We start from the raw sequence: 23,136 nt of genomic DNA, 5'->3' as shown, positions 1-23,136 counted from the left end.
GTGCATCAAGGCAAATATGACTTCATAGGGATAACAGAAACTTGGTGGGATGACTCCCATGATTGGAATATAGCCATTCAAGGATATAAACTCTACAGAAAGAATAGAAGCAACAGAAAAGGAGGGGGAGTAGCGTTATACGTCAAAGACAAATACACCTCTATGGAAATCCAACAGAGCGAAAAAGGGGTCAGGTAGAGACCATTTGGGTAAAAATAAATGGAGAAACCAATAAAACCGACATGGCAGTAGGTGTCTACTACAGACCCCCGGCCAGCAAGAGGTGGTAGACGTGGCCTTTCTCAAACAAATCTCCGAAATCTCAAGGAGGCAAGAAGTAGTAGTGATGGGGGACTTCAACTACTTGGATATCTGCTGGGAGACAAACTCTGCGAAGCACAAAGCCTCCAACAAATTCCTGATGGGCCTTGCTGATAATTTCCTCTTTCAAAAAGTAGAAGAAGGAACAAGGGGATCGGCAATCCTGGACCTGATCTTAACTAACAGGGACGAATTGGTCACGGGAATTAAAGCGGTCGGTACCTTGGGGGAAAGTGACCACGTAATGCTGGAATTCGTGATTCTGGGGAAAGCCAAAGAAGAATATAGTCAAACATGGACCTTGGATTTCAGGAAAGCCGATTTTAGCAAGCTCAGGGGAATGATGGGTAGGATCCCGTGGCTAGATAGACTAAAGAAAAAAGGAGCCCAAGAAGCGTGGGAGTTCATGAAGAACGTATTACAAAAAGCGCAATCGCAAACAATTCCAAAGAGGAAGAAAAATGGAAGACATTGGAAAAAGCCAATGTGGCTACACGGAAGACTGGTGGAGGAGGTAAAAGTAAAAAAGAGCATGTATAAAGAATGGAAGGAAGGACGCATCACCAAGGAAGAGTACCGACGAGCGGCTCGGGCTTGCAGGAATAGCGTAAGGAAAGCTAAAACCCAGAATGAGCTGAGGCAAGAGGTGGTAGACGTGGCCTTTCTCAAACAAATCTCCGAAATCTCAAGGAGGCAAGAAGTAGTAGTGATGGGGGACTTCAACTACTTGGATATCTGCTGGGAGACAAACTCTGCGAAGCACAAAGCCTCCAACAAATTCCTGATGGGCCTTGCTGATAATTTCCTCTTTCAAAAAGTAGAAGAAGGAACAAGGGGATCGGCAATCCTGGACCTGATCTTAACTAACAGGGACGAATTGGTCACGGGAATTAAAGCGGTCGGTACCTTGGGGGAAAGTGACCACGTAATGCTGGAATTCGTGATTCTGGGGAAAGCCAAAGAAGAATATAGTCAAACATGGACCTTGGATTTCAGGAAAGCCGATTTTAGCAAGCTCAGGGGAATGATGGGTAGGATCCCGTGGCTAGATAGACTAAAGAAAAAAGGAGCCCAAGAAGCGTGGGAGTTCATGAAGAACGTATTACAAAAAGCGCAATCGCAAACAATTCCAAAGAGGAAGAAAAATGGAAGACATTGGAAAAAGCCAATGTGGCTACACGGAAGACTGGTGGAGGAGGTAAAAGTAAAAAAGAGCATGTATAAAGAATGGAAGGAAGGACGCATCACCAAGGAAGAGTACCGACGAGCGGCTCGGGCTTGCAGGAATAGCGTAAGGAAAGCTAAAACCCAGAATGAGCTGAGGCTGGCGAGGGAAGCAAAGAACAACAAAAAGGGGTTTTTCAGATATGTTCGAAGCAAGAGAAAGACCAAGGAAACAGTGGGACTGCTGCTCAATGAGGATGGCAAAATGTTGACAGATAACGAGGAAAAGGCAGAGCTGCTCAACGCCTATTTTGCCTCCGTTTTCTCCCAAAAAGGGAACAGTGTGCAACCTTGCATCGGTAGCAATCTCAGTAAGGGGTCGGGACTGCAGTTCGAGATTGATAAGGAGATAGTCAGGAAATACCTAGTTAACCTAAATGAGTTCAAATCTCCAGGGCCTGATGAACTGCATCCCAGAGTATTGAAGGAACTAGCGGATGTACTCTTGGAACCTCTTGCCATCATCTTTGAGAAATCCTGGAGAACGGGAGAGGTGCCGGAGGATTGGAGACAGGCAAACGTCGTCCCGCTCTTTAAAAAGGGTAAAAAAGAAGATCTGGGGAATTACAGGCCGGTCAGTCTGACTTCAATACCAGGAAAGATATTAGAACAGATAATAAAAGAGTCCATTGGCAACTATCTAGATGACAATGCTGTGATTAGAAGGAGCCAGCATGGGTTTGTCAAGAAAAAATCCTGTCAAACTAATCTCATCTCTTTTTTTGATCAGGTCACTAGCTTAGTAGATGGTGGAAATGCTGTAGATGTCATCTATCTAGATTTCAGCAAAGCATTTGACAAAGTCCCCCATGACCTTTTGATTAGCAAACTAGTCAAATGCGGACTAGATGGAAATACTGTCAGGTGGATTCACAACTGTTTGGAAAACCGTACTCAAAGAGTGGTCGTTGGTGGCTCTGCTTCAGACTGGAAGGAGGTCTCGAGTGGAGTGCCACACGGTTCTGTCCTGGGGCCGATACTCTTCAACATTTTTATCAATGACTTAGACGATGGGGTGGAGGGAAGCCGTATGAAGTTTGCGGATGATACGAAACTGGGAGGGATAGCTAACACAATGGAAGACAGGAATAAAATCCAAAGGGACCTGGATAGACTAGAAAACTGGGGTGAAATTAATAAAATGACATTCAATAAAGACAAATGCAGGATTCTGCATTCAGGCCACAAAAACAAAATGCACGGGTACAGGATGGGAAATACCCGGCTTAGCAGTAGTGCGTGTGAGAAGGACCTTGGAATTGTAGTTGATTGCAAGTTGAACATGACCCAGCAGTGTGATGCTGCAGCAAAAAAGGCAAACGCGGTTTTGGGCTGCATAAACAAAGCTATAGTTTCCAGGTCGAGGGAAGTAATAGTCCCACTATATTCTGCATTGGTCAGGCCTCATCTGGAATACTGTGTTCAGTTCTGGGCGCCTCATTTTAAGAAAGATATAGACAAGTTAGAGCGGGTCCAGAAGAGGGCGACGAGGATGGTAGCCGGTATGGAGAACAAGTCTTATGAGGAAAGGTTGAAGGAACTTGGCATGTTCAGTCTGGTGAAGAGAAGGCTGAGGGGTGACATGATTGCACTCTTTAAGTACCTGAAGGGCTGTCACATAGAGGAGGGTACAGATTTGTTCTCTGCTGCCCCAGAGGGTAGGACTAGGTCTAATGGTTTTAAGTTGCAGGAGCGTAGATTCAGATTGGACATTAGAAGGAACTTCTTGACAGTAAGGGCGGTTCGGCAATGGAACCAACTGCCTAGGGAGGTGGTGGGATCCCCTTCACTGGATGTCTTCAAGCAGAGGCTGGAGAGCTATCTGCGGGAGATGCTCTAGCTGTGGATTTCCTGCTGTGAGCAGGGGGTTGGACTCGATGGCCTACAAGGCCCCTTCCAACTCTATGATTCTATGATTCTACTCCTGAGCGCCCTCTTCTGTGTAGAGCTCATACAGCTCCATGGTATACCCCAGAGCTGAGAGTGATGAAACAATATAGGAGACTGCTTGAGTGCAGATGGAGACACGCTCCTGGTGGATGCAATTACACACTGGTAAGTGCCTGTGGTAAGCTGTATTTAGGGGCAGTGAGGGCAGCAAAAAAATAATATTTTGCTGCCACTATCAAATCATCAATCTGCTGCCCAGCAGAGCTCTTCAGAATTGTCTGGGGGCTATTACACGCTGGCCCCAAGGACATGGTAGAACCATCTGAGGCCTGCTGTAATGAATTTGCTAGGCACTTTCCAGGATAAAATTGTTAGCATCCGCCAGGACTTAGACTCCAGTGTTATAGCAGGTGAATCAAGCGGGGTATCCAGGGCACAGCCTTGTCCCAATTTCTTGGATGAGTTTCAGTTGGTGCAGCTTGAGGACGTTGACAAGGTGCTTGGACAGGTTCGTGCAACCACTTCTGTGCTGGATCCTTGCCCTTCTTGGCTAATACTGCGCCCGTTCCTTGAGCCGTCTGATTTGGCCACGGTGACACATGCCTTAATTACATCCCGCTTAGAATACTGTAACGGGCTCTACGTGGGGCTGCCTCTGAAGACTGTTCGGAAACTTCAGCTGGTTCAACGTGCTGCAGCCAGGTTGTTAACTGGGACTGGTTACAGGGACCATACAACTCCCCTGTTAAAAAAGCTCCACTGGTTGCCAGTCTGTTTCCGAACACAATTCAGAGTGCTGGTGATGACCTATAAAGCCCTATATGGCTTAGGTCCAGGCTATCTATCAGACCATATCTCCCTGTATGAACCTGCCCGGGCCCTGAGATCTTCAGGAGAGGCCCTTCTCTCAATACCCATGCCCTCTCAAGTACGACTAGTGGGGACGCGTGAGAGGGCCTTCTCGGTGGCTGCCCCTAGGCTGTGGAATTCCCTCCCTAGGGAGGTAAGAATGACCCCCTCCTTGCAGTCCTTCTGGCGTCAAGCAAAGACCTTTCTATTCCAACAAGCCTTTGGTATTGACGGCTGCTAAAGATAGGGCTTGACGGGAACTGCATTGCTAATGCCTGATTCCTCCATTTTTAAACTGGTTTTTTTATTCTCTTTTAGCTATAAGTATGAATGGTTTTAATATTGGAATTAGTTTAATTTTATTTGAATCTAGACTCTGTATGTTTTAATTATATGTGTTTTTATCTGGAAGCCACAGCGAGTTCTAGTTTTGGAAGGATGGCGGGGTATAAATAAAGACAACAACAACAACAACAACAATAATAATAATAAAAGCTAGCAGGGATAGAACAGCTGGCTGGGTCAGAGAAGTGATTAATGCCTCTCTGCGAGAGGGAGTGGTCCCTGGCTGCCTGAAAGAGGCGATAGTGAGACCACTCCTGAAGAGACCCTCCCTGGACCCAGAAAATCTTAATAACTATAGGCTGGTAGCAAATGTTCCATTCCTGGGCAAAGTCCTGGAATGAGTGGTTGCAGGCCAGCTCCAGACACTCTTGGATGAGAACGATTATCTGGATCCATTTCAGTTGGGTTTCAGGCCTGGTTTTGGCACAGAAACCGCCTTGGTCGCCCTGTATGATGACCTTTGTCGGGAGAGAGACAGGGGGAGTGTGACTCTGTTGATTCTCCTTGATCTCTCAGTGGCTTTTGATACCATCGACCATGGTATCCTTCTGGGGTGATTGGCTGAGTTGGGAGTGGAACTGCATGGCGGTGGTTCCACTCCTACTTGACAGGTCGCCTCCAGAAGGTGGTGCTTGGGGAACATTGCTCAGCACCCTGGACTCTCCAGTATGGGGTTCCACAGGGGTCAGTTCTGCCCCCATGCTGTTCAACATCTACATGAAACCGTTGGGTGCAGTCATCCGGAGCTTTGGAGTGCGTTGCCATCATTATGCTGATGACACGCAGCTCTATTTCTCCTTTTTATCTTCTTCAGGTGAGGCTGTCAATGTGCTGAACCAGTGCCCAGCTGCGACAATGGACTGGATGAGGGCTAATAAACTGGGGCTGAATCCAGACAAGACTGAGATGTTGCTAGTGGGTGGTTCTTCTGAGCAGATGGTGGATGTCCAACCTGTCCTGGATGGGGTTGCACTCCCCCTGAAGGAGCAGGTTCGTAGCTTGGGGTTCTCCTAGAACCATCTCTGTCACTTGAGGCTCAGGTAGCCTCGGTGGCACGGAGTGCCTTCTACCAAGTTTGGTTGGTGGCCCAGTTACGCCCCTATCTGGACAGGGATAACCTGGTTTTAGTTGTCCATGCTCTGGTAACCTCCAAGTTAGATTACTGCAATGCGCTCTGTGTGGGGCTGCCTTTGAAGATGGTTTGGAAGCTGCAGCTTGTGCTAAATGCAGCGGCCAGATTGGTAACAGAGACCAGATGGTTTGAACATATAAAACCGATTCTGGCCCGCTTGCATTGGCTGCCTGTATGTTTCTTTTTTTTTTTTCAATAATTTTTATTCAGATTTTCATAAAACATACAAGACAAAATCATAAAACATTCAAAGACAAAAAACAAAATCAAAAATAGTTAAACAAAAAGAAAAAAAAAAAAAAAACAAAAATAAAAAATAAAGAGTAAAATATTGACTTCCCATTTGTCAAAGATCAAATCAGTTATAAGTCTATAATATATAACAATCCTGTCTCTTAAGTCATATTATAAAATCACTTTCCTCCAGTAGTTATCTTACTTAATCATCAAATCTCATAAACATTACTTTATTCTTTCCACAAAAAGTCAAAGAGAGGTTTCAATTCTTTAAGAAATATATCTATCAATTTTTTTTTCCAGATAAGCATATCGATTAATCCATCTCATTACTAATTATGATAATCTTATTGTCATAACCATAGTCAAAATAAACATTTCAATTAATCCATCACATCAGAATCTGTTAGGTTCAGTAATTTCAGTAGCCATTGTTCTATTATCTCTAGTAATTCCATTTTCCATCTTCCATCTTCAGTAGTCTTGTTAAGTCCAGTAATTTCAATATCCAATCTTCCATTATCAGTATTCCATAATAATCTTGCTGTCAAAGCCATAGTCATATAGTAAGAGTCTGATGGGAATTACCTCTATCCCAAATATTTTCTTGCCATCCATTCTGAATAGGTTGCTGAAATACTGCTGTAAAATCATATCTCTGTTCTTTTTTTCAAAATACACTGGGTCATCTCTTAAAAGTTTTTCCATTGTCACATGGCTGCAGTTAAGTCCATAGATTTTCTCTATATTGGGCTCCATCACATCATTCCAGTCCAGAAGATAGTCCATGCCATTGATAACTTTATCTCTAGAATCTTCATTAATTTCTTCAGAGATAACATTGAGTTCCAAACAATAGATTTTATTTCTAAAGTCCATAGACTCCAAATCTTGTTCCTGTTCCACGTTTGTTCCAATCTCCGGGATCTCCTCTCTCACAGGGACCCCTATTCCAGTCTCCAGGGTCTCCTCTCTCACAGGGACCCCTGTTCCAATCTCCGGGGTCTCCTCTCTCACAGGGACCCCTTCCAGGGTCACCTCTCTCACAGGGACCCTTATATCTTTAATCTCCTGCTTCATTTTACTCAATTCAATTTTCATTATCTCAATCTCATCCATTATTTTCTGAAACATAGTTATTTCCAGATTCTCAGCCACTTTCTTAATTGCCATTTTAAAAGAAAAATATAGGAAAACCACTTCTTATTTCAGCAACAATTGGGTTAATACTCCAAACTTGGTGACATCACAGTATAAACAGAGCAGACAGCCTTATCTCTCCAATAGTTAAGTAAACAAAATGCAGTTCCCAGGATCGAAACAATTAATGGCAATCGTCAAGAAACAGATTCGTCAAAATAAAATAGACCAAAAAGAGAGTAGTCTCAAAACAGTATAATATTTTTCAAAATAAAAATCTGGAATAGAAATCCCTCTTCTGTGTATATCTTTAGAATGCAAATCCAGGACAGCTTTTTGCAACAAAAACAGAGATAAGCTATTAATTAGTGCGTAGCAGAGAGAAGTTACGGCTCCCCAGTGAGATGTCAAAAACCGATCAATCTGGCAAATCTCTTTTAAACAGCAACAATTTAAGTCAAGTAAAAGAAAAATATAGAAAGAAGGGTGCTTGCCTGTTAGTGCGTTCTCTCTTAGAAGATAAGATGAACGTTCGCTTTAACAGATAGAGCTTGCTGTTGAAAATCCGTCCCACCTTCGTCGGCTGGACCTCGTCCCATAAATTAATGAGATCTGGTCGTCCCAACAAAAATAGGCTTTGAGGTTAATCTCTTCGTTTCTCCCTACCCGGGAGAAGTTTAATCAGTCAAAAAAAAAAGAAAAAACTGACTGATATATCTGAATAAGCTTCTTTTGAGGCAGGAGCCCGTCTCAAAAGCAGGCACAGGCTAAGTCACCCTTCCCGGAAGTCCGGCTGCCTGTATGTTTCTGAGCTTGATTCAAGATGCTGGTTTTAACTATAAAGCCTTACACGGCTTAGGGCCACAATACTTGATGGAACACCTCTCCCGACATGAACCCACCCGTACACTACGCTCAACATCCAAGGCCCTCCTCCAGCACAGTCATTCACCATGGCACAGTCATTAACCAAAGTGGAGACAATAGTCAAGATATCAGAAGAAGGCTAGGGCTGGGGAGGGCAGCTATGAGAGAAGTAGAAAAGGTCCTCAAATGCGGAGATGTATCACACTAAAGTCAGGATCACTCATACCATGGTATTCCCGATCTCTATGTATGGATGTGAAAGTTGGACAGTGAAAAAAGCAGATAAGAGAAAAATCCACTCATTCGAAATGTGATGTTGGAGGAGAGCTTTGTGCATACCATGGACTGCGAAAAAGACAAATAATTGGGTGTTAGAACAAATTAAACCAGAACTATCACTAGAAGCTAAAATGATGAAACTGAGGTTATCATACTTTGGACACATCATGAGAAGACATGATTCATTAGAAAAGACAATAATGCTGGGAAAAACAGTAGAAAAAGGCCAAAGAAGAGATGGATTCCATAAACAAGAGATGGATTCTATAAAGGAAGCCACAGACCTGATCTGACAAGATCTGGTGCTTCACGACAGATGCTCTTGGAGGTCGCTGATTCACAGGGTCTCCATAAGTCGTGATTGACTTGAAGGCATATAACAACAAATTATCATTTACAAGAGATACCTGAACAATATAGTTTTGGTATGGAAGGGTCCAGAGGATACTATTAAAGATGACAGAACTCTTGCAATCTAAGGATTTCTCAACAACAGACAGATTGGTGATAACGTTTGATGGATATACTAATAAAGTAAGATATGCGATCAATAAACACTGGCATCTGCTGAAGAACATTCCTGTATGTTCTGTGAGCCCCTTGTTTGCATATAGGCAAGAGGGAAGCCTTAGAGACATGCTGGTACACAGCACGTGTAGATCTAGCACATCGGATAAGACCCTATCAGGTAATATAATTAGGGAATTTTAAATGTGGATATTGTTCAGTTTGTAAAAATCTCTTTGTGGAAAACCACTTTGTAAACCCAAGTAGTAACAAACACAACATTTGTAAACAGTTTTGCAATTGTAACCCTAAAGGGGTGATTTATGCTGCTTTATGCCCATGTAAGAAAGTCTGTGTGAGAATGACCACAGGAGCCATCAAAATTTGGATTTGTGAACACAAAGAGGAGAAGGATACATGCCCCATGGCCCAGTAATTTGTAGAACTTGGACATGGCCAGGAGGCTCTACAATTTTTCTGTCTGGAAAAGATAAATAAAAAGGACAATAGTTATATAAGAACCCTATGCAGGAAGAACTGTACTGGATATACACATTAAATACAGTGTCACCGCATGGACTTAATGAAGAGATCAACTGGACAATTTTGAACTAGTTAATACTTATTTTTCAGATTGGGCAAACCACATGATAAATCCAGATCCATCAAAGGATATAAATATATTCTCAGGAGTAGATAGGTGAGTAGTATAAAAACAAGTTTAAAACAGATTTAGGGTTTTTTTTCCAGTTATGGTGGGCTTATTGATTTGTGTATTATTTTTTTCTCTATTATGCTTTGTTACAACAGCAAACTGTGCATGTAGTGACAACATTGAATCATATATTGTATGTATATTGACTACTGAAGAAGACCCATGCAGGGTAGAAATGTGTTTGGTCCACAATCTAAGTATTTGTATGCTACATTTGATTTGTCACACCATTGTTGGCTACAGTAGTTAACATTATGATTTATTCCATATATATGTCAATAACAATGAGTTTTTAGACATTTCACACACACACACACACACACACAGGTGTCAATATTTTGTGTACCTGGATACCCAAATCCAATTCTGTATTGCTATATATTTTAGTAGGTTGGGTTGATATTTCCTTGTTCTTTAACCAATCTTGATTACTTATTCTTCCCTTATCTTATTTATTTTTCCTCTGTCCAAACTCTGCTGTAAGGATCATGAATCAATAGTTTCCACTGCACTAATCAGATCAGACCTTCCTTTGCTTCTCTAAGATGACTTACATCCTATGAAGAAAGCATAAAAGTCACAATGATCAATTGACAAGGAGCACCTGGCATGGTGGGGCAGTACCCTGGTGCCACTCTCCTGACAGCAGCATTTCTTCCACTTATTGGAACTGGAGGCGGGGGCATGGTAGCGTCAAGGTTGAGGCTGCATGGGTGCACCAGTGAAGCTATGCAGTCCCAACCTCACCACCGTCCTGCTCCATCCCAGTAACAGCAGCAACACCACTGTTGGGAGGGCAGCAGAACAGCATCACCATACCAAACCATGTGCTCCTGCCACTAACTTCAAGTTTGATGATTTCAATAACAAGAGGCAAAGATATGAACTACCAAATGACTTTAATAAACTTTGTTACTCTTCCACTCAGAAATATGCTTTCTGACTCATAATACTACAAGTAGTTCTTGTAGTGCAATCGAAAACTATTGCAGAGGAACTGTCTTCCAACAATGGGAAACTAGTTGCCCCAAATCTGAGGTTTATTATAATCCTAAAAGCCATGCAAATGCTTAAAAGCCAGTGAAATGTGGCCTGCTCTCTGAAGTAGAACTTCATGTTGTTCAAATTCAGGAGAAAGGAAGTACTTCTCCTTAATAGAGTTAGACATTTAGCTCTGTGCTAAGTCTTTCAGATTCAGCCAAAATGCACAAGGGAACTGCAGAAAATGCAGCCTAATCTGGGCTGTTGTCTTTTACTACAAAGAAATTGATTGACATATGTAGGTTACATCCAAGGAAATGTTTCTAGGATTAGGGGTTCAAGTGTTTCCCCTAAATTAATATTTCATGAGCTCAGTGGCTCTTCCAGGGTTTGCCATTTTTTCTGATCTATTAGTAGATGTCAGATTTCTCCAGAGATGTGGTATACAAAAACCTAAAGTAATAGGTAAGTGTTTCCATTCTTAAAGGCTCTCCTTCATTTTTTGTTATATGGTTCCTGAGGAATTATTTATCTAATTCTCCTCTGCCCACCTTTTTTAGTTGCATATTACAGAGGAGGATTTTTACTTCCTAAAAACTAAGAGGTGAAATTCGTGCACCAATTAAGTCAGTGGCAGGACACTGTACACTGTGTCATTTCAGTTTGCAAAACCTTGCACCTCTATTGTGTCTAATGGCATTTCTTCAGAGGTGTTTGTCCACGTGCTCATTCAATCCACCCTTATATCATGTCTGTTCACACAGCATATGGAAGGAACTGTAGCCTGTAAACTTCCCACTGACGATGCCACAATGTCAGCTTAAGAATTCCACAGTGCATCTTACTGGGGGAGTGAGCATATTGAATTGCTTCTCACACTTCTGTTTGCATGTTAAGGTACAAACTGGTAGTTGTTAGCAGCTGACACTTAGGCACATGCTGTTATCAGATGATATGGTCTGGCAAAAACTGTTCCTGCACAAGCCTGTTGAAACAAATGGGAGTTGTGTCCTTGCATTTTGTTTTGACAATTGTACAATGCTAAGTTGTGTTTGTTCAAAAATTAGTGAAAGTAATGTATTTTTATGGAATGAGAGATGGAAATGTCAGCATTCCAAAGGCTTCAAAGATATCTGTCATCTCTGAAATAGCATGCTTTGGCTCTGTCTGGCAGCAATCTTGCCTGGAAGTATGTTCCACTGAACACTGTGAGCTGTATTTTTCTTAATAAATATGCATAGAAATGGGATGTTTAAACTGATTTGGCGGGGAAATAAATTTCTCCCCCCTCAAACCTCTGGGTTTTATTTATCCTTGCAGCAGCACTGTGCTATGACTACATTCACTTGTGCTGAAGCAGCTTCCTAATTAATTTTCATTCTTCTTCCAACCTACTTTAAGTATAAAAGTAGCTGTATCACCTTAATTGCTATTCTCAACTTTTACTGTGGAGGTGGAATTGTTAGCTTAACATTTTCCAAAAACAGGAACTCAGTACCTACATGTAGGTCTTTTACTCCTGATTATATGTAATGATGATTAAACCTCTGAATATTGAAGGATTGATGCCTTGGTAATCACACTTCTGTGCACATTGATAATGCAGGACAGATATTTGAACATAAAACTATTAAGGTGTGTAATAAATTGTAAATGCCTTTCAGCATGAACACATGATTAAACACTACTTGCCTTACTTATTAGTTTATTTATTTATTTTCATAGAAGCAAAGCATTTTGGGAGCCGAAAACAGTCTTTTCAGCAGTCACCTTCTGTTCCAAGAAAAAGGAAAGGTGTGGTATAAAGTTTGGGTCACCATTCCTAAGACTGAACCTCTTGTCTTATATCTACAAGGAGGAAGTCAGGTAAACATCTCAACATCTTACATAGCAGTTAAAAAAGTACATTTAACCATGCCATACTGAGAAACGTTCTGGAAGCAGAGCTTGGAAAAGTTATTTTTTTGAACTACAACTCCCATCAGCCCAATCCAGTGGTCATGCTGGCTGGGGCTGATGGGAGTTGTAGTTCAAAAAAGTAACTTTTCCAAGCTCTGTGAATGGTTATACCTAAGCTATGTTCCAGGGCATGCTAGTGTGCTGTGAGTGAACTGCTTGTGTGGTTCAGGAAACTGATTGATTAATTTGTACGTTCTTATGCATCCAGTGTACCTCTCCACTGATAAAAGCTGCATGATCCATTGCTCTGGCCTTTTCGCTCCTTCAACATAAGAACAAGAAGAGCCTGCTGGATCAGGCCAGTGGCCCATCTAGTCCAGCATCCTGTTCTCACAGTGGCCAACCAGGTGCCTGGGAGAAGCCCGCAAGCAGGACCCGAATGCAAGAACACTCTCCCCTCCTGAGGCTTCCGGCAACTGGTTTTCAGAAGCATGCTGCCTCTGACTAGGGTGGGAGAGCACAGCCATCATGGCTAGTAGCCATTGATAGCCCTGTCCTCCATGAATTTGTCTAATCTTCTTTTAAAGCCATCCAAGCTGGTGGCCATTACTGCATCTTGTGGGAGCAAATTCCATAGTTTAACTATGCGCTGAGTAAAGAAGTACTTCCTTTTGTCTGTCCTGAATCTTCAAACATTCAGCTTCTTTCATGTCCACGAGTTCTAGTATTATGAGAGAGGGAGAAAAACTTTTCTCTATCCACTTTCTCAATGCCATGCATAATTTTATACACTTCTATCATGTCTCCTCTGACCCGCCTTTTCTCTAAACTAAAAAGCCCCAAATGCTGCAACCTTTCCTCATAAAGGAGTCGCTCCATCCCCTTGATCATTCTGGTTGCCCTCTTCTGAACCTTTTCCAACTCTATAATATCCTTTTTGAGATGAGGCGACCAGAACTGTACACAGTATTCCAAATGCGGCCGCACCATAGATTTATACAACGGCATTATGATATCGGCTGTTTTATTTTCAATACCTTTCCTAATTATCGCTAGCATGGAATTTGCCTTTTTCACAGCTGCCGCACACTGGGTCGACACTTTCATCGTGCTGTCCACTACAACCCCGAGGTCTCTCTCCTGGTCGGTCACCGCCAGTTCAGACCCCATGAGCGTATATGTGAAATTCAGATTTTTTGCTCCAATATGCATAATGTTACACTTGTTTATATTGAATTGATTTGCCATTTTTCCGCCCATTCACTCAGTTTGGAGAGGTCTTTTTGGAGCTCTTCGCAATCCCTTTTTGTTTTAACAACCCTGAACAATTTAGTGTCGTCAGCAAACTTGGCCACTTCACTGCTCACTCCTAATTCTAGGTCATTAATGAACAAGTAAAAATTACAGGTCCCAATACCGATCCTTGAGGGACTCCACTTTCTACAGCCCTCCATTGGGAGAACTGTCCGTTTATTCCTACTCTCTGCTTTCTGCTTCTTAACCAATCTCTTATCCACAAGAGGACCTCTCCTCTTATTCCATGACTGCTAAGCTTCCTCAGAAGTCTTTGGTCAGTCAGAAGTCAGTCAGCTTCCTCTGGGGCAAATTAGCTACCCTCAGAGGAAGCTGCCCATTGTGTAAGGGCACGTAACCGCAGTGTGCCTTCAATTTTAATTAAGAGAAAAAAGTATGCTCCAATACCAGAAGATTAGGGAACCTTGGGCTATAAGGATTTGGCTTGCTTTCAAATACAGAATGTCTTGCAAATTTAGCAAACGTTCATGGAAAACATTCTTATATTTTTTTAAAGAAACAAAGTAAATTTCTTATCTTCATCATAAAGGTATACAGCTATGACAATTATTTTAAGAAGCATTTTCCCCCAAAATGAACATTTCAAAGGGTTTGTTGATCTTGAAAAAATCCATCCTCCCAAAAATAAAAATAACAAGGCAGTGACGGTAAGATGGCATGACTTTAAATCTTCATTTGATTTATGAAGTTTAGCTCTGTGTCAGTATTAGATCTGTGCAATTGCAGAAGTGCTGAGAATAGGTTTTTATAATGCATGAAACAAGTAAATTTCCTCAGCTCTGGCATACTTACATCTAAATCAAATTCACTGGAAACATACAGGATTAATACAGCAATAGAAGTAATCTTCAAATCTCTCCATGGTGCTTATTTTGGAATGATAAAGAGAAGCAGTATGTTGACTGGCAGAATATGTAGTAAAATTGCTTTTCTATACCAATTGGCGTGAAAATCACCTTGTGTACAAAGTCATCATATGCACATCAACTGCAGCCCCAGGAGTAATATGAGGATGGCAATGAGCAATTAATAATAATATGCTAATATTATTACAAGAAAAGAATCGCAGAGGAAGCCTGACAGCCCAGCAGCTTAGTGCATCTCCATGTACGTATTCTTCCTGATGCCAAAAGGTGGTCGGTTTTTTCTGGTTTTCATTCCTTAGAACTCTTGAATCCAAACTTTGTAACAGTTGCAATTTTTTAAAAAATATATAAAACCCCTCAAGGCAAAACCAACACGCAATTTGATCATTTTCATGCTTCTTTAGTTCTTAAAAAAAACTAAAATGAAAACCATTAACAGAAAATAGATGATATACTCTGCTTTTCTAAAAATCCAAGGCAGCTTAGAAGTAAATACTGTTCAAGTCCAAAGACTGCAGAGAAGCCACAGCCAAGTCTATGGGGACTACTTGCCATCCCAGCAGCATGCGGTTCAATGATTAGTGGTAGGCAAGGTGGTAAGCATGTGGTACAAGTCAGTCCCCATGGCAATGGTGTTCCAAAACTTCTTGGATACAGAATTGCTCTGGCCCATCAGAATTCAGTTATGAACAGATAACCTCTTGCTATCAATTTTTAAAATATATGTTCAGTGAGATATCTGTGCAGTGCTTTGCCTTCAGGTATTACTCATTCGTAGTGTTGTTGTTATGTGCCTCCAAGTCGACTACGACTTATGGCGACCCTATGAATCAGCGACCTCCAAGAGCATCTGTCATGAACCACCCTGTTCAGATCTTGTAAGTTCAGGTCTGTGGCTTCCTTTATGGAATCAATCCATCTCTTGTTTGGTCTTCCTCTTTTTCTACACCCTTCTATTTTCCCAGCATTATTACATTTTCTTTTTTTTTTTTTTTCAATAATTTTTATTCAGATTTTCATAAAACATACAAAACAAAATCATAAAACATTCAAAGACAAAAAACAAAATCAAAAATAGTTAAACAAAAAGAAAAAAAAGAAAAAAAAAAACAAAAATAAAAAATAAAGAGTAAAATATTGACTTCCCATTTGTCAAAGATCAAATCAGTTATAAGTCTATAATATATAACAATCCTGTCTCTTAAGTCATATTATAAAATCACTTTCCTCCAATAGTTATCTTACTTAATCATCAAATCTCATAAACATTACTTTATTCTTTCCACAAAAAGTCAAAGAGAGGTTTCAATTCTTTAAGAAATATATCTATCAATTTTTTTTCCAGATAAGCATATCGATTAATCCATCTCATTACTAATTATGATAATCTTATTGTCATAACCATAGTCAAAATAAACATTTCAATTAATCCAACACATCAGAATCTGTTAGGTTCAGTAATTTCAGTAGCCATTGTTCTATTATCTCTATTAGTTCCATTTTCCATCTTCCATCTTCAGTAGTCTTGTTAAGTCCAGTAATTTCAATATCCAATCTTCCATTATCAGTATTCCATAATAATCTTGCTGTCAAAGCCATAGTCATATAGTAAGAGTCTGATGGGAATTACCTCTATCCCAAATATTTTCTTGCCATCCATTCTGAATAGGTTGCTGAAATACTGCTGTAAAATCATATCTCTGTTCTTTTTTTCAAAATACACTGGGTCATCTCTTAAAAGTTTTTCCATTGTCACATGGCTGCAGTTAATTCCATAGATTTTCTCTATATTGGGCTCCATCACATCATTCCAGTCCAGAAGATAATCCATGCCATTGATAACTTTATCTCTAGAATCTTCATTAATTTCTTCAGAGATAACATTGAGTTCCAAACAATAGATTTTATTTCTAAAGTCCATAGACTCCAAATCTTGTTCCTGTTCCACGTTTGTTCCAATCTCCGGGATCTCCTCTCTCACAGGGACCCCTATTCCAGTCTCCAGGGTCTCCTCTCTCACAGGGACCCCTGTTCCAATCTCCGGGGTCTCCTCTCTCACAGGGACCCCTTCCAGGGTCACCTCTCTCACAGGGACCCTTATATCTTTAATCTCCTGCTTCATTTTACTCAATTCAATTTTCGTTATCTCAATCTCATCCATTATTTTCTGAAACATAGTTATTTCCAGATTCTCAGCCACTTTCTTAATTGCCATTTTAAAAGAAAAATATAGGAAAACCACTTCTTATTTCAGCAACAATTGGGTTAATACTCCAAACTTGGTGACATCACAGTATAAACAGAGCAGACAGCCTTATCTCTCCAATAGTTAAGTAAACAAAATGCAGTTCCCAGGATCGAAACAATTAATGGCAATCGTCAAGAAACAGATTCGTCAAAATAAAATAGACCAAAAAGAGAGTAGTCTCAAAACAGTATAATATTTTTCAAAATAAAAATCTGGAATAGAAATCCCTCTTCTGTGTATATCTTTAGAATGCAAATCCAGGACAGCTTTTTGCAACAAAAACAGAGATAAGCTATTAATTAGTGCGTAGCAGAGAGAAGTTACGGCTCCCCAGTGAGATGTCAAAAACCGATCAATCTGGCAAATCTCTTTTAAACAGCAACAATTTAAGTCAAGTAAAAGAAAAATATAGAAAGAAGGGTGCTTGCCTGTTAGTGCGTTCTCTCTTAGAAGATAAGATGAACGTTCGCTTTAACAGATAGAGCTTGCTGTTGAAAATCCGTCCCACCTTCGTCGGCTGGACCTCGTCCCATAAATTAATGAGATCTGGTCGTCCCAACAAAAATAGGCTTTGAGGTTAATCTCTTCGTTTCTCCCTACCCGGGAGAAGTTTAATCAGTCAAAAAAAAAAGAAAAAACTGACTGATATATCTGAATAAGCTTCTTTTGAGGCAGGAGCCCGTCTCAAAAGCAGGCACAGGCTAAGTCACCCTTCCCGGAAGTCGCATTATTACATTTTCTAATGAATCATGTCTTCTCATTATGTGTCCAAAGTATAACCTCAGTTTCATCATTTTAGCTTCTAGTGATAGTTCTGGTTTAATTTGTTCTAACACCCAATTATTTGTCTTTTTCACGGTCCATGGTATCTGAAAAACTCTCCTCCAACACCACATTTCAAATGAGTTGATTTTTCTCTTATCTGCTTTTTTCACTCTCCAACTTTCACTTCCATACATAGAGATTGGAAATACCATGGTCTGAATGATCCTGACTTTAGTGTTCAGTGATACATCTTTGCATTTGATGACCTTTTCTAGTTCTCTCATAGCTGCCCTCCCCAGTCCTAGCCTTCTTCTGATTTCTTGACTATTGTCTCCATTTTGGTTAATGATTGTGCCGAGGTATTGATCCTTAACAAGTTCAATGTCCTCATTGTCAACTGTAAAGTTACATAAATCTTCTGTTGTCATTATTTAGTCTTCTTGACATTCAGCTGTAGTCCTGCTTTTGTGCTTCCCTCTTGAACTTTCATCAGCATTCGTTTCAAATCGTTACTGGTTTCTGCTAGTAGTATGGTATCATCTGCATATCTTAAATTATTTATATTTCCCCCTCCAATTTTCACACCTCCTTCATCTTGGTCCAATCCCGCTTCCCGTATAAGTTCTGCATATAGATTAAACAAGTAGGGTGATAAAATACACCCCTGTCTCACACCCTTTCCGATTGGGAACTAATTGGTTTCTCCATATTCTGTCCTTACAGTAGCCTCTTGTCCAGTGTATAGGTTGCGCATTAGGACAAACAGGTGCAGTGGCACCCCCATTTCTTTTAAAGCATTCCATAGTTTTTCATGATCTACACAGTCAAAGGCTTTGCTGTAATCTATAAAGCACAAGGTGATTTTCTTCTGAAATGCCTTGGTCCGTTCCATTATCCAGCGTATGTTTGCAATATGATCTCTGGTGCCTCTTCCCTTTCTAAATCCAGCTTGGACATCTGGCATTTTCAATACGAGCAGTTCATGAACTGTACCGCATTCTGCTCCTTTTCTTATTTTCTCAGAAAGTATCGAACTTCTCCATCTTCTGCTACCAATTATATAATCAATTTGATTCCTATATTGACCATTTGGTGACGTCCACGTGTACAGTTGTCTTTTCGGTTGCTCAAAAAATGTGTTCACAAGAAACAAATTATTGGCTTCACAGAATTCAGTAAGTCTTTTTCCTGCTTCATTTCTGTCTCCTGGCCCCATTTCCCCACAATTCCTAATTCTTCTCTGTTCCCTGCTTTTGCATTCCAGTCCCCCATGATTATAATCACATCTTGTTTTGGTGTGTGATCAGTTTCTTCCTGTACTTCTGCGTAAAATCTCTCCAATTCCTCTTCTTCTGCATTTGCCATTGGAGCATAGACTTGGATGATGGTTATGTTGATAGGTTTCCCATTTAACCTCATTACTCGCTCAGCTCCTAATTGCTCTTGCTACATCACTTATCACTATTAAAACAACTTCATTTCTTCTTAATTTCTCATTTCCTGCATAAAATATTTTGTAGTTGCCTGATTGAAAATGTCCCATTCCCATCCATTTTAGTTCACTCACACCAGTATTGTAATGTTGATGCGTTCCATTTCTTGCTTGACAATTTCTAACTTTCCCTGGTTCATGCTTCTCACATTCCATGTTCCTATTGTGTGCGTCGTACAACTCCAGACTCTCCTTTCGCATCTGTGCGCATCAGCCTCTGGGCTTCCTTTCGGCATTGACCCAGCTGCGTCATTAGTCACAGCGCTACTCGTACTTGTCCTTTGTTCTTCCCCAGTAGCTTGGTGAGTGCCTTCTGACCTGGGGGTCTCATCTTCCAATCTCGTGTTGCATTTTGGATACTCTTTTCATAGGGTTTTCGTGGTAAGAGCTATTCAGAGGTGGTTTACCTCTGAGTTTGGATGCATCTTAGTCTGGTGTTTCAGCTTTGACCATTCTGCCTTGGGTGCCCCTGCTAGGAGTCTAGCTTCTTGGTCTAGACTCCTGACAGGATAGCTCTTAGCTTCTTCAACACTCTCAAACCCCCTCACCATGTTAAGGTGTGCATCCTAGAGAGATCCTAGAAAACTCTTGAAATCAGGGGAAATAATGACTGTCCTTCTGAAATGTATCACTTGTTTCCCTATTATATGCTCTGTGTCCATGGTCAACCTTTTTTTGGTTTTAATTCCTGCTTTTCTTCTGTGTGCCTTAGGATGGACGAATTCCACGAAGTATACCCCTACCAGGATATGAAGTTGACTTACCACATTCTGGTGAGAAGTTTGAATCAAAATATGTTTTCAGACTTTGCCAATCCCAACAGACTATGTATTTCAGTGCAGAGGATGAAGAGTTGCAAATAAAATGGATGGATATTCTCACCAAAGCAGCTAAAGGGGAGACTTACGAGCCAAGTGAAGGATCCAGTGATCCCTAATATCTCTTTTTTGGGTCCAAGCTATATTGGGGAGAGGAAAAAGTCACCTGAATGCGATATTCATGGCACTTTCAAAATCTCTATGGCTTTATATTTCTGTATGTCTGTATAGTAATTTCAGTGTTTTCTTTTCCTCTCACTATTGTTCTATCATCACTTACAGTACTGATTGTCTTGCATATATGTTGTTAGATGGAATAAGTAGTTATAGTTGTTAATGGTGTTTTGTTGATATTGATAGAAAAGAAAAGGAGAAAGCATTAATTTTATCAAAAATAATTGCAACCTCTCCCCCTGTCATTTCCTTCACTCTTCTCCCTTTATCCTATATTTTTGTTTCTTTCAGTTGCTATTTGCGTGAAGGATATGTATAGTCTGTGACTTACAGAAGTGCTGCCTTTAAGTTGAATGTTGTACTAGGCTTGTGGCTGGCCACTGACATGCTGTTCTTTGTCTTCTCTTTTGGGATTTTTTAAAAAATGGTCTCCTCTGTGCTGTAAGAGCAATGTAATGGATTTGTTTCTTTTGGTAATGCTGTCCTTTCTTGAAATGATTTTTTTCACTAGACAAATACTGTAGAATATGTTTGCAAAGTCTTCTGAAAGTCATTGTGGAAGACACGTTGAAATTTCAAATACCAAGTATATAAATATATATATAAAATATATTTGTTTTTTACTTTTACCCACACTTTTCTTATTTCTTTATATGACCTCCTTTTTAATGTATGCAATCAAATGTTTTATACTGCAAGCTGGGATGTTACCAATACATGGACATTTTTAGTACACCCAGTAAAGGTGACATTTGTGTTTAGAATGATTAAATTTTTGAGTAAAGGATTTATTTATATAATTTGTAAATACCACATATTAAGCATTTTTTTTAACAAAATGAATCTGAGACTTAGTCTTCAGATTAAGGCACTTGTATAAATTGAGTTTGTAATTTGTTTCCTGTGTACTTTTGTTTGCAACAGTATTTATGTATGCAAATAAAAATCCATGCCATTGATTCCTGAGCCAACTACTCAAAGTAGAAGAAGATTTAGGTGAACATCATAGATATAAAACCAGTTTCTTGGATTCAGTCACTGAGTCTCATTGTTCTTCTAGTCTGTACAACCTATTCTTCTTCCCTCATCATGGCCTTCACAGCCCAGTTATTCACAGCTTGCTGCACCTCTCAGCTCCAGCAACCTTAATATGCAGAGACTGGACTTCAGAATGTGGCTGGTAGCCTCCTTTTGCAACAGAGCATGGATGGGAAAGTTTGTCTGAAGTACAATTGGCTGAGCTGGGCATTTGTCTCTGCTTCTTGAAGATAAAAACTGCAGGGGACCACACAACCTCTCTACCAACCAGTCAAAAGAAAAAGAAGGAAGTGGGATAATGGGGGGCTGCAGAGAAAGTGGAGGTGGGGCACTTATCAAATAGGTAGGGATTGCTGCTGGGGCTGATGGTTTGCCCTGCCTTTGATTCTTCTCTGTTCTCCTTCCTTCTCTCCAATGCTGCTTCAAACCCTCCCATGGGCCATCAGATGACCATACCTGGGTTAAAGGGAATGGGGCATAGCAGTGAGTGAGGTGGAGAACGCCATTAGTCACTGAGCCGTGTAAGTGGTGTAATATAGCCACTGCTATATGAAAAATCCTAGCAGTTTTGCTCAAATCCTATTTCAGATTATTTTTTTAAAGGGAAATTATGGTACAAAGGATTGCTTTGACTGCATTGATTAATAGGACTCCCCCTTCCTGCAGTGCCCAAGAACGAACATGACCGTGGTGGTGGGAAGGAGGGGATTCTCTTAACTTCTCAGTTGCTGAGGAATGTGGGGCTGGCTACCAGCAAAGTTCAAACTTTTTTTTCTCTCCAAGGTGAAAATTGAGATCACATAAAACAATGAACATTTAGAATAAACTAAATCACAGCAGTGTTTAACCACAAGCATTTCTGTTCCTACATGGGATCTTTTAAACAATTAATTCACTGCATAAGAACATTTGACCTTATCTTCCTAATCAGATTAGTCTACCACATAGAAATTCATAAAGGAAATTTATTTGGGAATATGTTGCTTATAACCAATAGAAATTTTCTTATTATTTATTATTATTATCATTATCATTATTATTAGTAGCAGCAGCAGCCACCACAGCAGCAGCAGCCGCCGCCGCAGCAGCAGCAGATGATTTATTGCCCATCCTTCATGAGCAGGTCCCAGGGTGTGTTACAGCAATCTAAAATTCAATACTAAAAGTAATTAAAACAAATTACATTCATAAGAATAGGGTGGGTTCTGGAAACATACATCTCAAGTGCCAAAGACCAGGGTAAAGTGGTGCATCTTTAGCATTCAATGAAAACTATACAGCAAAGGTCCCAGGTGCATCTCCGTGGGGAGGGAATTCCACAACTTGGGGGCTGCTGCCGAGAATGCCTTCTCCCAAGCCGCCACCACCCTGGACCTCTGAGGATGATGGAACTACCAAGAAGCCCCCCCTCTGCTGATCTTAAGATGTTTGATGGCTCTGCCCATGTTTCCAACTGAAACAAGGCAATCAGACTTCAACTCAGTTTGATATTAAAGAGAAAAACAGGAGGGAGATGGAAAATGTATGCATGTATGTACTATTATTATTTATTTATTTATACCCCGCCTTCCGGCCAAAGCCCTCAAAGCAGCTTATAAAAAACACAAATATAAAAATACAATATAAAATACATCAATAAAATAATACAATTTACAAAATACAATTTACAAAAGTTAAATAACTGCTCTTAGGCTAACAATATAAGATGCACGACACATGAGGGAAAAGGGACAGGGAAGAACAAAGAAAAGCACACTCAGGCAGCAGTTTTTAAATTACAGTTCTTATCATGACCAGCTGGAATGGAAGCAGGTAGCCTCATAGCATGGTGGCTACTGGGGAGGGCAAGGGCAGCTAGTCGCTCAGCAGATGCGATGAAACAGCTCACGGATGGATCAGCTTTGGCATGGAAACAAAACACATCTTTGCTGCTGAAGCCATGAGGCATCCTGGCGAGCATGTTGCACGACGCCCTCCACTCTCGCGCTCTGCCCTTCTCGTTCGCCTCTTGCCTCGATCATAAAGTAGGTGTTGG

At 40.7% G+C, this 23,136-nt stretch overlaps 1 protein-coding gene across 3 annotated transcripts in view; it reads left to right on the top strand.

Moving 5' to 3' along the window:
- FGD3 (FYVE, RhoGEF and PH domain containing 3) overlaps positions 1-21,027 on the top strand; it is a 200,714-nt gene extending 179,687 nt beyond the window's left edge. For 2 of the 3 annotated variants that reach the window (XM_061618205.1, XM_061618204.1), the window contains exons 18-19: positions 12,213-12,353; positions 19,784-21,027. In XM_061618205.1, coding sequence (XP_061474189.1) covers positions 12,213-12,353; positions 19,784-20,008 — 366 coding nt within the window. In that variant the 3' untranslated portion in view covers positions 20,009-21,027. Of the gene's footprint in view, positions 1-9,424; positions 9,492-12,212; positions 12,354-19,783 lie in introns of those variants that run through there. The other variant, XM_061618206.1, reaches the window with a different exon arrangement.
- Positions 21,028-23,136: the final 2,109 nt, after the last annotated feature.

This window comes from Rhineura floridana, chromosome 3, assembly GCF_030035675.1.
Source record: "Rhineura floridana isolate rRhiFlo1 chromosome 3, rRhiFlo1.hap2, whole genome shotgun sequence".
NCBI lineage: Eukaryota > Metazoa > Chordata > Lepidosauria > Squamata > Rhineuridae > Rhineura > Rhineura floridana.
The sequence above is the reverse complement of the archived record's forward strand: the minus strand, read 5'-3'. Positions and strand labels throughout refer to the sequence as shown.